General features: G+C 51.0%; 1 protein-coding gene across 2 annotated transcripts; it reads left to right on the top strand.

The window, feature by feature from the left end:
* The first annotated feature begins 12900 nt into the window (after positions 1-12900).
* Positions 12901-19540, top strand: IGFALS (insulin like growth factor binding protein acid labile subunit). 2 transcript variants are annotated; one of them, XM_059692661.1, is made up of 2 exons: positions 12901-15055; positions 16300-19540. In XM_059692661.1, the coding sequence occupies exons 1-2, from the start codon at positions 15040-15042 to the stop codon at positions 18114-18116; spliced, it is 1833 nt and encodes a 610-aa protein (XP_059548644.1). In that variant the 5' UTR covers positions 12901-15039; the 3' UTR covers positions 18117-19540. The 2 variants fall into 2 exon arrangements, with proteins under 2 accessions (XP_059548644.1, XP_059548646.1); XM_059692663.1 differs by having other exon boundaries at positions 12902-15055; positions 16315-19540.

Raw genomic sequence — 19540 nt, 5'->3', positions numbered from 1 at the left:
TGCTCTCCCTAGAGTCCTCAGGTCCTGAAGGTCACCTGTCCCTGTTCTTTGCTGAGCTTGGGGCGCAGGTCACTCTGCAGCTGTCTGCGTGCTGCTGAGTCTGGGAATCCCTCCTGCTCCTCTGGGAGAGCTGAGCTCTAAAGAATGGGTGCTTTGCCCCAGCTGGTTTGGCTCAGTGGATAGAGCGTCGGCTTGTGGACTGAAGCGTCCTGGGTTTCATTCCAGTCAAGGGCACATGCTTGGGTTGTGGACTCGATCCCCAATAGGGGGCGTGCAGGAGGCAGCTGATCAATGATTCTCTCTCATCATTGATGTTTCTATCTCCCTTTCTCCATTTGTCTCTGAAATCAATAAAATTTATTTAAAAAAAAAAAAAAAAAGAATGGGTGCTTTGCCCTGGCCAGTTTGGCTCAGTGGATAGAGCGTTGGCCTGTGAACCAAAGGGTTCTGGGTTCAATTCCAGTCAAGGGCACATGCCTTGGTTGCAGGCTCCTCCCCGGCCTGGGCCCTGGTCAGGGCTCATGCAGGAGGCAACCAGTCGATGTGTTTCTCCCACATTAATGTTTCTCTCTGTCTTTCCCTCTCTCTTCTACTCTCTAAAAAAATCAGTGGAAAAATAGCCTCAGGTGAGGATTGAAAGAAAAGAATGGGTGCTTTCACCTGGGTGTGCTGGGTCCTGCAGCCGCCCTCCGAGACCTGGTGGGCTCTGGCTCTGTAGCTGGGCTGCAGGTGGTCTCACGGTTGAGGTTGGACTTGTGTCTGGAGCCACAGCCTGGAAGCCCTGCCCTCCAGTCCCTGCGGCAGCGGCAGCGGGCGCTGGTGGAAAGATGTGTGAATTAGAATACCTGGCCCCTCCAGCACGGCGCACGGACCACGGCTCCCGGTGGTTTCCTACTGGGTTTTGCTTCTTATTGACCAAGAGTCCTTTCACTCCATGAGGCAAACTCCCCGAGTTCTTTGGTCGTGGGTGTGGACAGTTATCACCTAGTTTGTTGCCAGCTTCAGACTCTGGTGCTCTGTTGAAGAAATTCTTAATTTCTTATAGTCAAATGCATCCTTTTTCACATCACGGTAAACGCTTTTGTGTCTTGTTTAACAACGCTTTCTCTCCTCTATGCCTTCCTGTAATCTCACGCAGTCGTTTTTGTTTTGCTTTTCACACTGTTTATAATTCATGTGGAAATGCTATTTATGCTGGTGACTGGATACCCGGTGCCCCTCTCCGTCGGCCCTGCCAGCGCTGGGGAGTGTCCCAGGTGCCGCATGCCCTGTGGCTCCATGTCTGTTGTGCCCGCTGTCCTGGCGCCGGCCCCTTCCCGTCTCTGCAGCTTTAGGGCAGTTCATTTCCAGGACGGACACGACCCAGCCTCCGCCTGTAGGAGAGTGATGGCCCTTGCCCTTATGTATAACATCAGGATATTCTATCTGGAATTCGGACTGGAGTGATACTGACTCCCTAGATTGGGAAGAAATGATTGTGTGTGGTTTGGAGAGTTTCGGGTGAACATGCTGCTTGTCCACCCACTGGGTCTCTGGTGCTGTCCACGCAGTGCCACTAAGGCGCACCTGTGGTGCTGACCACCAGTGTTAGCACGGACCCACCCGTGACAGGCACGGTCCCCAACATGACCGCCCTCACCGTAGACAATAGCTGGAAGCCTGGGACCCCCAGGCCACCTGCACTTTGAGCAACTGGCTACAAATTCGGGGGCTTCCCATGACCCCCTCGGATTCAATAACTCAGTAGGATGACTTAGAATTCAGAGAGACACCGTACTTCTGATTGTATTATAAAGGATATGATAGCAGTTTTAGAATAAAGGATTCAAACCAAGACCAGCCAAGTGGAAAGACCCACAGGGTGAGGTCGGGAGGGTCCAGAGCACTGACTGTACCTCCCTGTGGAGTGCAAGCGTGTCTCCCTCCGGGCACATCCGGGTGCTCACCCACAGGAAAGGCCAGTTAGTTCGGGGTGTCACTGTGTCGGCTATGGAATCGCTGACCACGTGACTGAACTCCAGCCCTGCCCACCCACCCACCCTCCGATCATAGGGAGGCCTTTTTGGTGACAGCCTCACTGAGTCACCTCATGAGTGTAAGCTCGGGGCCAGGGGCATATTAAGGAATTCGAGGCTCCTTCCCCTCAATAGGGATAAAGGCCAGAGAAATTATTATTTGTCAGATGTCTTTTCACCAGGTTTTAGAACTTCCTTCCCAGAGGCCAGTTCTCTGGGACAGTGTGGTCCCAGGTACTTTGGGTTTTGATGTGTTGTAAATGGCACCTTCATTTAAAGGTCCCCAGTGGTCAGAAAGTAAAGGGCCGTGGACCTTGTTGCTGGGAACCCACTAAACTTGCTCACCCTGATGTTGTTCTTTGTAGACCCTCTGAGTTCCATCTGGGATGTGGTTTTCCAGATCTCCCTGTTGAAGTGAGGCAAGTGGACACATTGGCCTTTATTCTGACTTCACTGGTTTCCTAAATGTCTGAATGTGCTGATGTGGACACTCCAGGGACTCGGAGTGAGCAGACAGAAGTCCCTTCCCTGTGGAGCTTCATCCTGAGGGATGAAGACAGAGATGATAGAAGTGCTGGCAGGTCTGATGGAGGGAGCACTGCAGAGAAAAAACACTTAGGGATAGAGCACCCAAGGGGAGGCCTCACGGAGGAGGTGCCATGAAGTAAAAATTGAGGGGATCTAGGGAGCAGGCTGCCCAGATACGTGGGAAAGAAAGCAAGTGCAGAGGCGCCGGGGCAGGTCTGCGGAAGAGCGAGGCTGTGAGGGCAGAGGGGAGGGGAGTGGGTCAGGGTACAGGGCACGGGAGGATTGGCGCCCACACTCAGATGTGCAGAGGCAGGTTGCAGCTGACCCTACTAGGATTCTCCGAGTGTCGCGGGAGCAGCAGGTGGAGGTGAGAGGTGAGTTCCCAGTGAGCTGAGGTGCAGGCAGAGGCGTTTGCTCCCAGCTTGGATCTGAGCCGTGAGTGCTAAGTTAAGGGGATTCCATGTCCATTTACTCACTGGAGTCGTGGGAGGTCAGGTTTGGACAAGCTGAGTTTAAATGCCTATGAAACAGCCGGGTAGGCAGGGAAGTTCAAGGCAAGGTCCACCTGGAAATGCCCGTGAGGAGTCAGCAGCGTGTGGGGAGTCCTAAAGCCTGGAGGCAGGTGCCGTCGTGCGGGAGGTCGAGATCTCAGGCGTTCATAGGTCTGGATCCGGAGAGGAACCATCAGGTAGAGGAAGGGCAGGGGAGTGGTGCTGCCAGGAGGAAGTGGCAGGTGTGGCACCATGGGCACCGAGGCCGCTCCTCTCCTCAAGGGTAGCGGTCAGGCTGAGTACCTGTCATTACATTGAGCACGGGCCTTCCTTTCTTCTTTGCGAGAAGGCATCCAGGATGGGAACTGGATCTTACCACCTGCTTTTTCTGCATCAGCTGGCCATTCTCCTCTGGTCTGGGGAGTTACATGAAGTTATTCAGTGCGAAGTTGCCAGTAGAGTCTTGGGCTAAATCCCATTTCATCAGAATGTCAGCTGCTGGTTCCTTTCTCAGAGTCTGTCTAGTTCTGGTAAATGATAAACATTTTTTTTTTTAGGAATGTTTCTTATTCAGAAGTTTGTAGAAGGCAATTCTAGTCTGAGCCTGGTGTCTTCTTTTGTGGGTATTTTTAGTGGTTATAGGGCTACTTCTATTCTTCTTCAGCTGCTTTTGGTGAGTTTTTCTTTCCTGCGTTTACTAATCATGTCTGCAATGTCCTTATCTGGGCTCCCTCTCCCCGACAGAGCTCTAGCTGCTGTTTGCCTCTTGCTTCGGGCTCCTGCTTTCTCTACTACTCGAGGAAAGCGAAAAATCCTTAAAAAAAAAAAAAAAGAAAAGAAAAATCCTTGAGTACCCAGTGTCAGGCACGACACATCTTCCCTGACAATGGCTCAGGCATCCGAGGTGGACTGAAATGATGCCATCAAACAGAAACAGAGTCCTTGTTACTGATTCCTAGCCAGTGTCTTCCCTCTTCCTTCTGAGGATTTTTATTTTCGGTTAATCCTCACTCGAGGATATTTTTCCATTGAATTTTAGAGAGTGGAAGGGAGAGGGAGAGACAGAAACATCGATGTGAGAGAGACACATTGGTTGCCTCCTGCACGCACCCCAACCAGGGCTGGGGAACCTGCAACCAAGGTACACGCTCTTGACCGGAATCTTAACCTGGGGTCCTTCAGTCTGCGGGCTGACACTCTATCCACTGAGCCAAACCAGCTAGGGCTGAGGATTTTTACTCTGAAGTATTTCCTGACTGCTCTGGCTGCGGGCTCCATCTCTCACTAAGCCTTGTCCCTGTGCGTTTGGTCTGACCCTTTGCTGATGCCCATGGGAGCTGCTCCCTGAGTGTGGTCTTCTGTCGTGCGGGCCAAACACGGGCCTGACCAGGTCCTTGCTGTTTCTTCCACAGCGACCCAGCTGATCTGTGTGTCCTGCACGAGTCCCAGTGGTACGTTTCTCTCTAGCTACAGAGTCACTTAGGTTTTAGTAGTAATAAAAACCTTTTAATTTATTTAAATTGAGGTGAGGTTCATACAACATACAATTAGCCACTTAAAAATGTACAATTCAGAGGCACGTTGTGCAGCCCCCACCTCTGCCCAGTACTCTGAAACTTATGATCACTATATTAACCAGGCCTCTCCTGGTCCCCCCTCTTCTACGGGTGACTGGTTCTGAGCTGGGGCAGCAGAGAGACCTGGGGAAGAAGCAATCTCCATGAGTCCAGGGAGCCTGGCCTAGGGTCCCTAGATAGGTCCTGAGAGGAAGGCCCAGGACACACACATCCCTCCCACGTGCCTCTATCTGCTTTCTGAACTCTGAGCTCAGACCCTCAAGCCAGTCTTGGACCCCACTCAGGCCAGGTGGTGTGTGGGGGCAAGAGGCCAAGGAGCAGGGCATCCTCTTCCTCTTCACTCTCCCCACCCCAGCCTAGAGTTGTTCTGCTCTGTTTGCCAGCAGATATTCTTAGGCCATAACCTTGACTTAAGCTCTACAACCAATAATCAATTCCTTCTTCTCTGTGATTTCTGTTATAACAATCCTCTGTTGCAGCAACAAATACCTCATGTCTGGTTTCAATGGGCAGCGGTGGAAGGCAGTCAATGGGGAAAAAGAATTTCAGAAACTGAAAGGAATAACAGGTAATTCAGCAATAATAAATGGAGATTTTAGGACAACTAGACAGAACATCAGCAAGGATAAAGAAGACTGAACACTATCATTCAAGTGAACCTACTTATTTAAAGAACATTCCACCGATATCCTTTTCAGGTACCTATGAAACATTCTCCAGGATAGACCCTATCTTAGGCCACAAAATTCATCACCATAAATATTGAGACTGAAATTATACAAAACATATTCTCTAACCCCAGTGGAATTAGATATATGCATTCTATCAGTAACACCAATCACTCTCAAACTCTCAGAAAATAGAGGCGGGAACTCTTCCCAACTCATTCTATGGGTCTAATGTTATCCTGATACCAAAGCCAGGCAAAGCTATCACAAAAAAAGAAAACGAGACCAATGTCCCTTATGTAGATCAGTGTCTCTCATGAATACAGGCGTAAAAGCCTTAATAAAAAGTTAGCAACCCAAATATAGCAATACCAACAGTATACACCATTACCAAATAGGGTTTATCACAGGAATGCAAGGTTGGTTAAATATCTAAAAGCAGTAGATATTTATACTAGTATCTAAAAGTGGTATATTTTAAATAGAACATATATATATATATATATATATATATACACACACACACACACACACACACACACACACATATACATATATGTGTGTGTGTGTATATATCTATACATATGTGTATATATATATATACATATATATGTGTGTGTGTGTATACACACACACACACACACACACATATATCCCTTTATTGACTTCAGAGAGGAAGGGAGAGAGATAGAAACGTCAATGAGGAGAGAGAATAATTGACTGGCTGCTTCCTATAAGCCCCTCACTGGGGATTGAGCCTGAAATAGGAGCGTGTGCCCTGATTATTGACAATTAAACCTCAACCTCCTACTTCATAGGTTGATGCTCAATCACTGAGCCATTCTGGCTGGGCTCAAATACTGGTAGACCATATTAATGAATAAAAGATAAAACCCACAATATCATCTCAGTGGATGCAGAAAAACATTTGGCAAAATCCAACACCCATTCATAATAAAAGCTTCAACAGACTAGGAATAGAAGAGAGCTTCCTCCACCTACGAAGGACAGAATTTCTGAAGGCTACCAAGTTAGTGACTTAAAAACAACAGACTTACCGTCTGGCAGTTCTGGAGGTCAGGAGTCTGACATGAGCCGCACTGGATGGTCAGCAGGCCTGTTTCCTTCTGGAGACTCCAGTGGGGGGAGGATCTGTTTCCTTGCCTTTTCTAGATTCTAGAGGTGCCTACTTCCTTGGCTCCTGGCTTCCTGCCTCCATATTCAAAAGCTAGCAACTGTGGATCGAGTCCTTCTCACATTGCCTCACAAACAAAATCAGAACAGACCTATAACAAAAAATTGAATTGGTAAAAGCCTTAAGTCTTCATGCAAAGGGAAGCCCAGGCCCACATGCCTTCACTAATGCATTCTACCAGTAACCAATCACTTCACAAACTCAGAAAGGGGGGGAGGGGGGAGACTCCTCCAGAAGAGCAGGACCTCTTCTGACCCCTCTTCCACTTTTAAGGACCCTTGTAATTACATTTGCTCCACTTGGAAAGTCCACTTATCTCACTATTTTGAGGTCAGCTGATTAGCAACCTTAATTTCCTTTGCTATGTAACCTGACATTCATGATTGCAGGGATAACAACATGGGTTTCTTTGGTTGGGGGAGCATTAGTGCCTATCACAGCATCTACTATGAAAAATATCAGCATCATATTCATGGCAAATGACAATGCTTTTCTGTAAAATCAGGACCAAGGTAGGAATGTCTGCTCTTGCTACTTCTACTCAACACTGTACTGGATGTGCAATAAGGCACACACACAAAAAAGAAAAGAGTAGTACACATGTTGAAGTAAAAATATCTTGATCCTATATATAGCTAATCCTAAGGAATCCAGAACTTGTAAGTTTAGCAAGGTCCTAGCACAGTGGTCGGCAAACTCATTAGTCAACAGAGCCAAATATCAATACAGCACTTCTTCAAAACAGACTCGCCCAGGCCAAAAACCGACTTCTGTGCATGGGCCACGAAGTTTTAATCGCACTGTATGTGCGCGCCCACACGTGGTATTTTGTGGAAGAGCCACACTCAAGGGACCAAAGAGCCGCATGTGGCGCACGAGCCGCAGTTTGCCGACCACGGTGCTAGCATATAGATTAATGAAAAAAAAATCCATTTTATTTCTATGTATTAATAGGCCAAAAACTTAGGAATTTATCAGAAGTAATGTAAGAGTTATACACTAAAAACTATAAAAATCTGATAAGGGAAAATTAAAGATCCAAATAAATGGAAAGATACTCCATATTCCATTAAAAGACTATTAAGATGTCAATTCTCACAATATACAGATGTATTATGGAATTGTATACCTGACTCTATATAATTTTATAATCCAATGTCACCCCAACAAATTCAAGTAAAAATAAAAACACTAAAAAAAATAAAAAGATATCAATTCTCCCCAAATTGATCTATAGGTCCAATGCAATCCCTATCAAAATCCCAGCAGGATTTTTGGGAGAAAGTAAACTGACCCTAAAATTTATATGGAAATACAAGACTTAGAAGAGCCAAAACATTTTTTTTGTTGTTAATCCTCACCCAAGGATATTTTTCCCCATTGATTTTTAGAGAGAAGGGAGGGGGGAAACACATCAATTGGTTGCTTCCTGCACACACCCCAACTGGGGCCAGGATGAAGCCTGCCACCGAGGTATGTGCCCTTGACTGGAATTGAACCTGTGACCCTTCAGTCCATGGGCCAATGCTCTAACCACTGAGTAAACCAGCTAGGGCAGAGCCAAACCAATTTTGAAAAAGAACTAAGTTGGAGGACTTACACTGCCTAATTTCAAAACTTACTATAAATCCACAGTAATATATTGGTGCAAGGATAATAGGCATGTAGTTTAATGGATCAGAATTGAGAGTCTAGAAATAAATCCTTATATTTATGGTTAACTGACTTCAACAAAGATGCAAAGAAATTTCAGTGGGGCAAATTATAGTCTTTTCAACAATTGGTGCTGGGACAATTGGGTATCTATACATTAAAAGTGAACTTAGACCCTCATCTCACATTATACACTAACTCTAAATGGATCATAGACTTAAATGTAACATCTAAAAGTAATCAAGCTTTTAGAAGAAAACAGGAGAACATTTTGTGATCTTGGATTAGGCAGAGTAAGACACAACACCAAACGTGAGCCATAAAAGAGAACAAAATTGATAAATTGGACTTAAGAGTAAAAAACTTGCACTTCAAAAAGCATTTTAGCTCTAGCCGGTTTGGCTCAGTGGATAGAGCATCAGCCTGTGGACTGAAGGGTCCCAGGTTCAATTCTGGTCAAGGGCACATACCTGGGTTGCAGGCTCGATTCCCATAAGGGGGTGTGCAGGAGGCAGCCGATCAATGTTTCTCACCATTGATGTTTCTATCTTTCTCTCCCTCTCCCTTCCTCTCTGAAATCAATAAAAAAATATTTTTAAAAGACAGCATTTTAAAAAATGAGGAGACATGCCCAGCCAGCATGGTTCAGTGGTTGAATGTTGACCTATGAACTCAGAGGTCACGGTTTGATCCCCCAATCAGGGCACATGCCTGGGTTGTGGGCTTGATCCCCATTGTGGGCTGTGCGGGAGGCAGCTGATCAATGATTCTCTCTCATCATTGATGTTTCTATTTCTCCCTTCCTCTCTGAAACCAACAAAAATATATTTTTAAAAATGAGGAGACAAGTCATAGAGTGAGAAGAATACCTACAAATGTCATATCTGATAATTCAAAATATATAAAGTCTTGTATCCATAATGTATAAAATTTGAGAACTTATTTAAAAAATATTTTTATTGATTTGAGAGAGGAAGGAAAAGGAGAGATAGAAACATCAATGATGAGAGAGAATTATTGATTAGCTGGCCCCTGCACGCCCTCCATTGGGGGTTGAGCCCACAACTGGGCATGTGCCTTTGACCAGAATTGAACCCGGTACCGTTGAGTCCGTAGGCCGACACTCTACTCACTGAGCCAAACCAGCTAGGGCCGTGGTCGGCAAACTGCAGCTCGCGAGCCACATGCGGCTCTTTGGCCCCTTGAGTGTGGCTCTCCCACAAAATACCACGTGCAGGCACGCACATACAGTGCGATTGAAACTTCATGGCCCATGCACAGAAGTTAGTATTTTGTGGAAGAGCCACACTCAAGGGGCCAAAGAGCCGCGTGTGGCTCGCGAGCCATGGTTTGCCGAGCCGCAGTTTGCCGACCACTAAGCTAGGGAATCAGAACTTACTAAGAAGACAACTCAATTTAAAAATAGGCAAAAGAGTAGATGAATGGATAAAAACGCTATGGTACATTTATACCATGGAATACTATGCAGCAGTAAAAAATAAAAAGAAGGCTCTCTTACCCTTTGAGACAGCATGGAGGGATATGGAGAGTATTATACTAAGCAAAATAAGCTAGTCAGAGAGAAAAAAAGTATCACATGATCTCACTCATATGTGGAATCTAATGAACAAAATAAACTGATGAACAACATAAATCTAGACATAGCACACAGAACAGACTGCAGAATCGCAGAGGGAAGGCAGGGGAGGGTAGGTGGATGGGAAGTGATCAAAGAAGTTGTATGCGTATATACATAACCCATGGACAGACAATAGGGTGGTGAAGGTGGGGGGGGGCGTAGCAGGGGTCAATGTGGGGGGAAAGGGAACATATGTAATACTTTCAACAATAAAGATTTTTTTTAAAGGGGCAAAAGTCTTGAATACACAAACATTTCACCAAAGAAGTTATAAGAATGGTCAATAAACATATGAAAAGGGCCCAACATCATTGTCAGAGAAAACAAATTAAAATTAGAATCGCTCAAAATAAAAAAGTAACCATACCAAATGTTGGTGAGGATGTGAACAACTGGAGTACCATTTTTTTTTAAATATATTTTTTTGATTTTTTACAGAGAGGAAGAGAGAGGGATAGAGTTAGAAACATCGATGAGAGAGAAACATCAATCAGCTGCCTCCTGCACGCCCCCCTTCCCCCCCGCGGATGTGCCCGCAACCAAGGTACATGCTCCTGACCGGAATCGAACCCGGGACCCTTGAGTCCGCAGGCTGACGCTCTATCCACTGAGCCAAACCAGTTCTGGCTGGAATATCATTTTTTAAAAAAAACTTTTTTACTGCTTTTAAAGAGAGAGGAAGAGGAAGAGAGGAACATTGATTGGCTGCTTCCCGCATGCCCTCACTGGGGATCCAGCTGGCAACCTAGGTATGTGCCCTGACTAGGAATTGAACTGGCAACCTTTCAGTACATAGGATGATGCTCAACCAACTGAGCCACACTGGCCAGGGCAACAGGTTTTTTGTTGTTGTTGTTTTAAGTTAAGACATAACTCCTATATGAATCAGTAATCCACTCCTAGGAAGCACTCCAGCAGGAATTAAATACACATCCACACAAAGGGTCATATACAAATGTTCATAGCAGCATTAATAGTAATAACCCTAATAGAAACAACCCAAATGTCCATCAGTTGATGAATGGATACACAAAATGGGGCAAATCCATACAATGGAGTACCGTCCAGCCATAAAAAGGAGTGAAAATTAACACTTTCTCATGTGGATAAACCGAAAACACTACGCTAAGTGAATATAGTAAGACACAGAGGACCACATACTGCATGGGAATGTTCTAAAGCTAGATGAGTATGATTTCTCAACTCCACACATTTATTAAGAATCATTGAAAAAAATAATCATTGAGTTGTATACGTATACATAAAATGATGCATTGTATGATGTGTGAATCACATATCAATAAAGATGTTTAAGAAAGTACTAAGTAGCCCTAACTGGTTTGGCTCAGTGGATAGAGCGTAGGCCTGTGGACTGAAAGGTCCCAGGTTTGGTTCCGGTCAAGGGCATGTACCTTGGTTGTGGGCACATCCCCAGTAGGAGGTGTGCAGGAGGCAGCTGATCAATGTTTCTCTCTCACTGATGTTTCTACCTCTTTATCCCTCTCCCTTCCTCTCTGTAAAAAATCAATAAAATATTTTTTTAAAAGAAAAAGAAAGCACTGAGTAAAAGCACCACATCCGTTAATACTTTGTTTTCCCAACCTATTTTTAGCAAACAATTTCAATCTCCACAAAGTTAAAGGAGAAAAGATATTTATCATAGTATCTAGTAACAACCATCTAGGAAAAATAATCTAAAAAATATATGCAAAATCACAACACAGAATCTACAGAAAGGGAGAAACCAAAGGAGACCTAAATAAAAAAGTGAATTACACCATCTACACAAATCAAAAGACTCAGTATTGTGATGTCAATTCTCCCCAAATTGTATCACAATTCATAATTCAAGAGGCTTGGCTGGTGTGGCTCAGTTGGTTTGATGCACCAAAAGGCTGCTGGTTTGACTTCGGTCAGGACATGCCCTGGACGCGAGCTTGATGCCACCCCCGTGTAGGGGGTGTGCAGGGGCAGCTGATGGATGTTTCTCTCCCTCTCCTTTCCTCTCTAACAATCAGTAAAAAATTATATTTTTAAAATCTTTATTGGCTTTGAAAAATAGGTATATTTTTATTGATTTCAGAGAGGAAGGGAGAGGGAGATGGAGAGAGAAACATCAATGATAAGCGAACCACTGGTTGGCTGCCTCCTGCATGCCCCACACTGAGCATCCAGCCCACAACCCAGGCAAATGCCTTGACCGGGAATCAAACCGCGACCTCTTGGTTCACAGGTCGACACTCAACCACTGAGCCACTCCGGCCAGGCCTAAAAAAAAACAAAACTTTAAAAAAAAAGTCTTTTGGCTTCATTTTAGATACTTGACAAGCTGCTCCCGCAGCAGATGAGGAAATGCAAAGGACGGAGTAGCCAAGTGCTCTGAGGAGGAAGTGGAGGGAGGGCCTGCTCCACCAGCTACCGAGACCCACTGGAAAGCCTCCATGGTGCAGGTGGACGCTGAGGGGGCAAGGAGAGCCCAGAAAGGGCCTCGCGGAAGTGGACACTGAGGAGCAGGGAGCAAGGACAGCCACGAACTAAATGGCAGTGAGCCCCGGGGACCCACTGAGGAGAATGAAATGTGAGCTCTGCCTCACATGCGTAGGAAGTGGGCTGGAGCGCAGGTAGCCTGCAGATGTCACGGTGAAAGGTAACATGTTTTCAAGGTATTTTAGAAGATCATAAAAGTCATGTGACAGATAGGACCTGAAACCAGTTTGATAAATTGGACTACATAGAAAAAACCTTCTTGGACTTTTTCCATCTTTACTGTTGGTATTTGGGAAATCAAGTTCATAACATTTAAGGAACAGCTTATGAGAGACCACATTAAACTAACTCTCACCACTACCATGACGAAGAGCACAAAAAGCAAATTACAGAGCAGAAAGCATGGGCTCCCCACCCCGACAATGGCTTGCATCTTAATGTGATTTTTTTTTAAATTGTCTTATAATTCAGACTTGACAACCAAATAGAAAATTGGCCAGGGACTGAAACCTGCACTTCAGAGAGGACAGCCCACCGGCCAGTGAGCCTGAGCTGCCACCTCACGGGGATGGAGGAGACACAGACAAGGAAAGCCCCTGTCCCCTCCGGGGTAAGAGCAGACAGAGCAGCATGTGGCGTCCAGGAGTCCCTGCACGGAGTGGCTCCCGACTACTCCGGACGGGTTCCTGCAGAACTCGCAGATTTAAAGCTCCCAACCCGCCCCGGCCAGCGTGGCTGAGGTGGTTGAGCTTTGTCCTGTGCCCCAGACGGTGGCTGGTACGATTCCCAGTCAGGGCACATGCCTGGGTTATGGCTCGGTCCTCAGGTGCGTGCAGGAGGCAGCCAATTGATGTTTGTTTTCTCTCTCTCCCTTTCTCTCTAAAAAGAAAAGGAGAAAAAAAAAATGTAAAGAATAGCCAGCCCCAGCTGCCAAACTCCTGTAAGGCAGCGGTTCTCAACCTGTGGGTCACGACCCCTTTGGCGGTCGAACGACCCTTTCACAGGGGTCGCCTAAGACCATCCTGCATATCAGACATTTACATTACGATTCATAACAGTGGCAACATTACAGTTATGAAGTAGCAACAAAAATAATTTTATGGTTGGGTCACAACATGAGGAACTGTATTTAAAGGACCAGAGGGTTGAGAACCACTGAGTAAGGCTTTCCCAGACGCGCAAGCTTGATCACAGGAATTTCCTGTCCCAGCCTTCAAATGTTCAGTGACAGGACCACCAACTCTCCCTGTCCACGTGCACGCACCCTGCTCCAGCCTCATGATCCAGCACGGAGAAGGGCCCCACTGGCCCAGAACTCCTGCTGAGTCCGCACTTTCTGCTGTGTAACCGTGTTTACTCTGTAAATTTCTGGGTGCGGACTTTCTCCCAGGCAGATCTATAATTTCTCAGAAGCTGAGAAATGACCTGGAAAAAGATCCAAGCTCAATAAAAGGGAGGGAGATAAAGCTGTCCCCTCACCGCCACCCCACAGCTGGGAGGCAGGGGAGGGGCTGCCCCTGGGGAGGCAGGGGAGGGCTCCAGTCCCTGGGCCCAGTGAGGATCTTCCAGACCCGACGGGAGGATTCGGACAGCTCCCACCTGCCCCCTCCTCTCCCCACTGCCCACCCAGTTGGATATAGAAATGTTCCATTTGAAAGTCCCTTAAACCAATAAGCCTTGCCCTCCCCAGACCCAGCTGTGCCTGCTCCAGACCCTTCCAAACACAGGCCCACCGCCCCAGGCAGAGCAGGCACAGCGGACAGGAGGGAGGGAGGGAGGGTCCCCCATAGAGGAAGGGATGGCTGGAGGGCCAGACTGTACCTGGTTTGAGCAGGAAGAGCAGAGACTGACAGGCGGGTAAGGGCGTGGTGGGGCTCCCCTAGGCTCCAGCAGCCTTGCCAGCCATCACCTAAGTTCTGACCTCAGGCCAGGCCCTGGGCACACATCCCAGCGGCCTATTTACAGAATGGAGTGGCTCTGTCCCCACAGGAGCCTGCAGGACAGCATGGGGGCTCCCAGCAGGCAGAAGCTGGCCCTAGGCCAGGCCACCCTCCTGCCCCCCATCTCTTCTTGGGAAAGTGGCGCCTGCCTGCGAAAAGCAAACACCAGGCGGCTGGGCTCTGCCAGGCATTTGCCAGCAGAGAGGCTGGGGAGGGGCAGTGGCCAGACATCAGCTGACCCTGAGGTCACAGGAGAAGCCAAGGCTGGGCTGGGCGACCCCACCCAAGTTAGGAAGGGGGTGGTCAGTGTGCCAGGGCAGATGGGCAGGCCCATTGGGAAATGTGGTGGCTCCTGCTTAACCCTCACATGGCCATCAGCTAGGTGGGGAGACCCGGAGAGCTACCCAAGGAGGCCCATCCAGGGCAGGGGAGTCGAGCAGAGGAGGCTCCTTTCCCGGATTCCCCAAACCTAACCAAGCACCAGACCCTCACAGCCCCCTCCTAGGCGTACTCCCCCCCTCCCCTCCCCTCCGGCCTGCTGGCCCCACTCCGCAGGGCTGGGCTAGAAGCGGGGGAGGGACGGGACAGGCCCCTGCTGGCCCTCAGAGCTGCACCATGGCCCACCTTGGACCCTGAGGGTGGCTTCAGGATGCACGCAGGCCCCCAGTTTCACCACTGTGCCAGCTACTCCCAGGGCACCTGGCCACCCGACAGGAGGGGGTTAATGGAGCCCAGAGCCAGCAGGGATGAGCTGGCCTGTGACAGGCCTGGCCACGCTGGAGGTGGGGAAATCCAGAAGGCAGGACAGCCAGCCCCAGCAGACCTGCTGTCTGCTGTGCATGCGGGATGGCCCTGAGGAAAGGTGAGGCCCCCCGGACCCCCCAGCCCACTGGGGCTCTGCAGCCCTCCACATGGCTCGGCTCTGGCTAGGCTGAACTTTTGGGAGCCCATGGGGGGAATGGGGCCGCAGGGGTGTTGGAGGGTGCAGCTGAGCCTGGCCCCAGAGGGTCACCTTTCCCTCCTCCTAAGGGCCCAGAACAGCAACACAAGGGAGGCATGGTGGGTGTCTTCTTACCCCAAACCAGGGCCCTTGCCCTGGAGACCCCTCCAAGGCAACACTTGGAGGCCAAGCCACTGCTGTCTTGTTCCATCGCAGGGCCTAGGCCCATCCAGTTGGGTGAGGGGTGTCCTGCTGCACTGCCTGTGCCTCACCGAGACCCCAAGCTCTGCAGGGCAGCCCCGTGCCAGCAGAGGTTCTGGGACAGCTGCTGGGGAGCTCGGCACCCTTTGTCCTGAAACAAAACCCGACCCCAGTGAGTTGACGGTCTTGAGCCAACGGTCTAGGGCAGTGGTCGGCAAACTGCGGCTCGCCAGCCACATGCGGCTCTTTGGCCCCTTGAGTGCGGCTCTTCCATAAAATACCACGTGAGGGCGCGCACATACAGTGCGATTGAAACTTCGTGGCCCATGCACAGAAGTCGGTGTTTTGTGGAAGAGCCACTCTCAAGGGGCCAAAGAGCCGCATGTGGCTGGCGAGCTGCAGTTTGCTGGCCACTGGTCTAGGGTCCCCGCCTGCCACTGTGGCCAGCACCGTCTCTCCCCTCACCATGGTGCTGGGCCAAGTACCTGGGTGCAGGCTAAACGCATGATTCGCTGTTCAGCCTCCAAAGGCAACAAGCGCGTACCCACTCAGACTGTCTCCAGAACATTCTCCCGCTCACGCCTTCCTCTAGGCCCACCTGGCAGCTTGGCCCGGCTGACTGTCCTGTTAGGGACACAGATGGACACATGGCCTAATCACTGCGTGGCCAGCCCTTAGTTTTCTCTGGAAGAGGTATTGCCCGTCAATCCTGTGATTGTTCTGAGCTGGAGAACACCTGGTGGGCACCCTACCCCTGCCTTCTGCTTCCGATTTAAGTGGGGCGACTGCATACCTCAGCTCACACCTCTCTAGTCCCATCAGCAGAACCGCCTCTCACGGTGGCATGCTGTGGAATGGGTGCTAAGTTAAATGGTGGCCCACACGTGCGGGCTGAGGCCTAGACGGCTCCAGGTCTCTCACTCTGGGGTTCACATCCGAGCCCCTTAGTGCCGCCTCTCCCCAAGTTCCTCTCCCTGCAGGAGGCCTGGCCCTGGCAGTGCTGCTGGTCTCCTGGGCAGCGCTGGGCCCCCGTGGCCTGGAGGGAGTGGAGCCTGGAGTGCCAGGGGACACCGGGGGCCTGCAGTGCCCAGCCATCTGCACCTGCGGCCACGATGACTACACAGATGAGCTCAGCGTCTTCTGCAGCTCCCGGAACCTCACACGGCTGCCCGACGGGATCCCGGACAGCGCCAGGGCCCTGTGGCTGGACGGCAATAACTTCTCCTCCATCCCCGAGGCAGCCTTCCGCAACTTCTCCAGCCTGGGCTTCCTCAATCTGCAGGGCAGTGGGCTGGCCAGCCTGGAGCCCAAAGTGCTGTTGGGCCTGCAGAACCTGTACCACCTGCACCTGGAGCGGAACCAGTTGCGCGGCCTTGGGGCTCACACCTTCCTGCACACGCCGGGTCTCGCCTCACTTGGCCTCAACAACAATCTCCTCAGAAGGGTGGATGAGGGCCTCTTCCATGGCCTGGCCAACCTCTGGGACCTCAACCTTGGCTGGAACAGCCTGGCCGTGCTCCCCGACACCGCGTTCCAGGGCCTGGTCAATCTGCGTGAGCTGGTCCTTGCAGGCAACAAGCTGACCTACCTGCAGCCCCCACTCTTCCACGGCCTCAGCGAGCTCCGCGAGCTGGACCTGAGCAGGAACGCTCTGCGAGCCATCAAGGCCAACATCTTTGTCAGGCTGCCCAAGCTCCAGAAGCTCTACCTAGACCACAACCACATCGGCGCCCTGGCCCCGGGGGCGTTCCTGGGCCTGAAAGCTCTGCGCTGGCTGGACCTGTCACACAACCGTGTGGGCGGCCTCCTGGAAGACACCTTCCCGGGCCTGCTGGGCCTGCACGTCCTGCGCCTCTCCCACAACGCCATCCCCAGCCTGCGGCCCCGCACCTTCAAGGACCTGCACTTCCTGGAGGAGCTGCGGCTGGGCCACAACCGCCTCAGGCAGCTGCCGGACAAGGCCTTCGAGGGTCTGGGCCAGCTGGAGGTGCTCACGCTCAATGACAACCAGATCCAGGAGGTCAGGGCGGGGGCCTTCCTCGGCCTCTCGAACGTGGCCGTCATGAACCTCTCTGGCAACTGTCTGCGGAACCTTCCAGTGCGAGTGTTCCAGGGCCTGGGCAGGCTGCACAGCCTGCACCTGGAGGGCAGCTGCCTGGGCCGCATCCGCCAGCACACCTTCGCTGGCCTCTCCGGGCTGCGTCGGCTCTTTCTCAAGGACAACGGCATCACGGCCATTGAGGAACAGAGCCTGTGGGGGCTCCCTGAGCTCCTGGAGCTGGACCTCACCTCAAACCAGCTAACGCAGCTGCCCAGTCAGCTCTTCCAGGGTCTTGGCAAGCTGGAGTACTTGCTCCTGTCCCGCAACCGGCTGTCGGCACTGTCAGCAGAAGTCCTGGGGCCCCTGCACTGCACCTTCTGGCTGGACATCTCGCACAACCACCTGGAGGCCCTGCCTGCGAGCATCCTTTCGCCGCTGGTGCGGCTGCGCTACCTCAGCCTCAGGAACAACTCGTTGCAGACCTTTGTGCCACAGCCTGCGGGCCTGGAGCGCCTGTGGCTGGAGGGCAATCCCTGGCACTGTGGCTGCCCCCTCCGGGCCCTGAGGGCCTTCGCCCTGCAGCATCCCACTGTCGTGCCCCGCTTTGTCCAGGCCGTTTCCGAAGGGGAAGACGGCCAGCGACCTGTGTATACCTACAACAACATCACCTGCGCCAGTCCCCCCAGCATCTCGGGGCTCGACCTGCGTGATGTTGGCGAGGACCACTTTAGTCATTGCTGATCCAACGCTAATCCAGGCCAGATACTGCCCTGGAGTCAGGACAAGCCCTTGCCATCCCCGGAGCCTGGTGGGCACCCTGCCCCGCAGCTCCTGGAGGCCAGGCCCACACTGCTTACTTGTTGGGGGTTCTTCTCAGGGAACACACGGTCCTGGGGTTTGCTGGCCTGGCACCTGAGGGCCAGATCAGGAGGATCGGGGGCACAGCTGTCACCCATTAAAAGCAATGGAATAAACACGCCTGTGCCCACAGGGGTGAAACTTGGCGGAGGGAGGAAAGCATCCGTTGGGGCACCTGTGGAACGCTCCTGCTGCCAGCTCAGCCCACCCCGGGGCTGCCTCGGTCCCTCTGCCCTTCCACTCCCCTCCGAGCTTGGACTCTTTGTGCTCTCCCACCCCGGCCCCCGGACGCCCACCTCCACCTGAGGAGGGAAGGGCACTTACTCGGGTCCTTGTTAGGTCGCGTTCTCTCGGAGGCGGCCCAGCCCGGGAGCGGAAGCACAGCAGAGGCAGCCTCAGCCCCAGGAGGCCCAGCAGCTGCTGTCAGACGGGGCCGAGCAGGTGCCAATCCTCTCTCCCAGCCAAACCCCTTAACGGCGCTTCCTTCCCCCTCCCCCCACCCCCCACCCCTTCCCCTTGGCACAGCCCCCTTCCCCAGTACCCCAACATCCATGGAAATGGCACCAAAGGTTGCCCTGCGGGACACCCCCACCTCAGAGCTGCTCCATCTCCTCTGACAGCCCAGCCCTTCTTCCCTTGGAAAGAGCACCCCGCCCTTCTGCTTTGCAGAATGGACTGCCCTCCTGCCTTCCTGGGACTGACTGCATTTCACACTCCTCTGCTCTTAGCTCTGCCCTAGGTCCCTGCAGGGTGGAGGCCGGCTGCGGGCCCCCATGCACACGTTTCTCTGACATATCCAATTCCTCTGCAAACACACCCTCACCCTAATCCTCAGGGGCCTGTTGATAACCAGCCTGCTGGTCCAGCCCGGGTCTTAGGGTGAATGCTGTCTGCTATGGCACACAACCAGTCATACCCCGAGGTTGGACAAAGGCGGAATGACCTAGAATGTCAGACTTATAACCATGGTGGCAGGACACATTTAATTGTGGGCTCTGAAGTTAATACCTTACAGGGTGCTCCCGTCCTCAATCACAATCACTCACAGCCCCACCAGCAACCAGGCACTTGAGGACGACAAAGTCCCCAGCCAACTTCCAGACCCACAAGCTTTGTGGACAATGTGGAGGTATCAGGAGGGGCCTGTCCGTCTGGGGCATGCGAGTACCACGGCATGAAGAGCGAACGCGCAGGCACCGGAGCTCAGGCCATGGCACTAAACCCCTCGCTATCCCCAGGGCCTGCAACAGGCCAAGCCAGCAGACCACTCGCTGTCAGTGGCTCTGGTGCCCAGCTGCTGCTGAAGC

The sequence above is a fragment of the Myotis daubentonii genome, chromosome 4 (genome assembly GCF_963259705.1).
Source record: "Myotis daubentonii chromosome 4, mMyoDau2.1, whole genome shotgun sequence".
Lineage (NCBI taxonomy): Eukaryota > Metazoa > Chordata > Mammalia > Chiroptera > Vespertilionidae > Myotis > Myotis daubentonii.
This window is presented reverse-complemented; position numbering and strand designations above follow the sequence as displayed.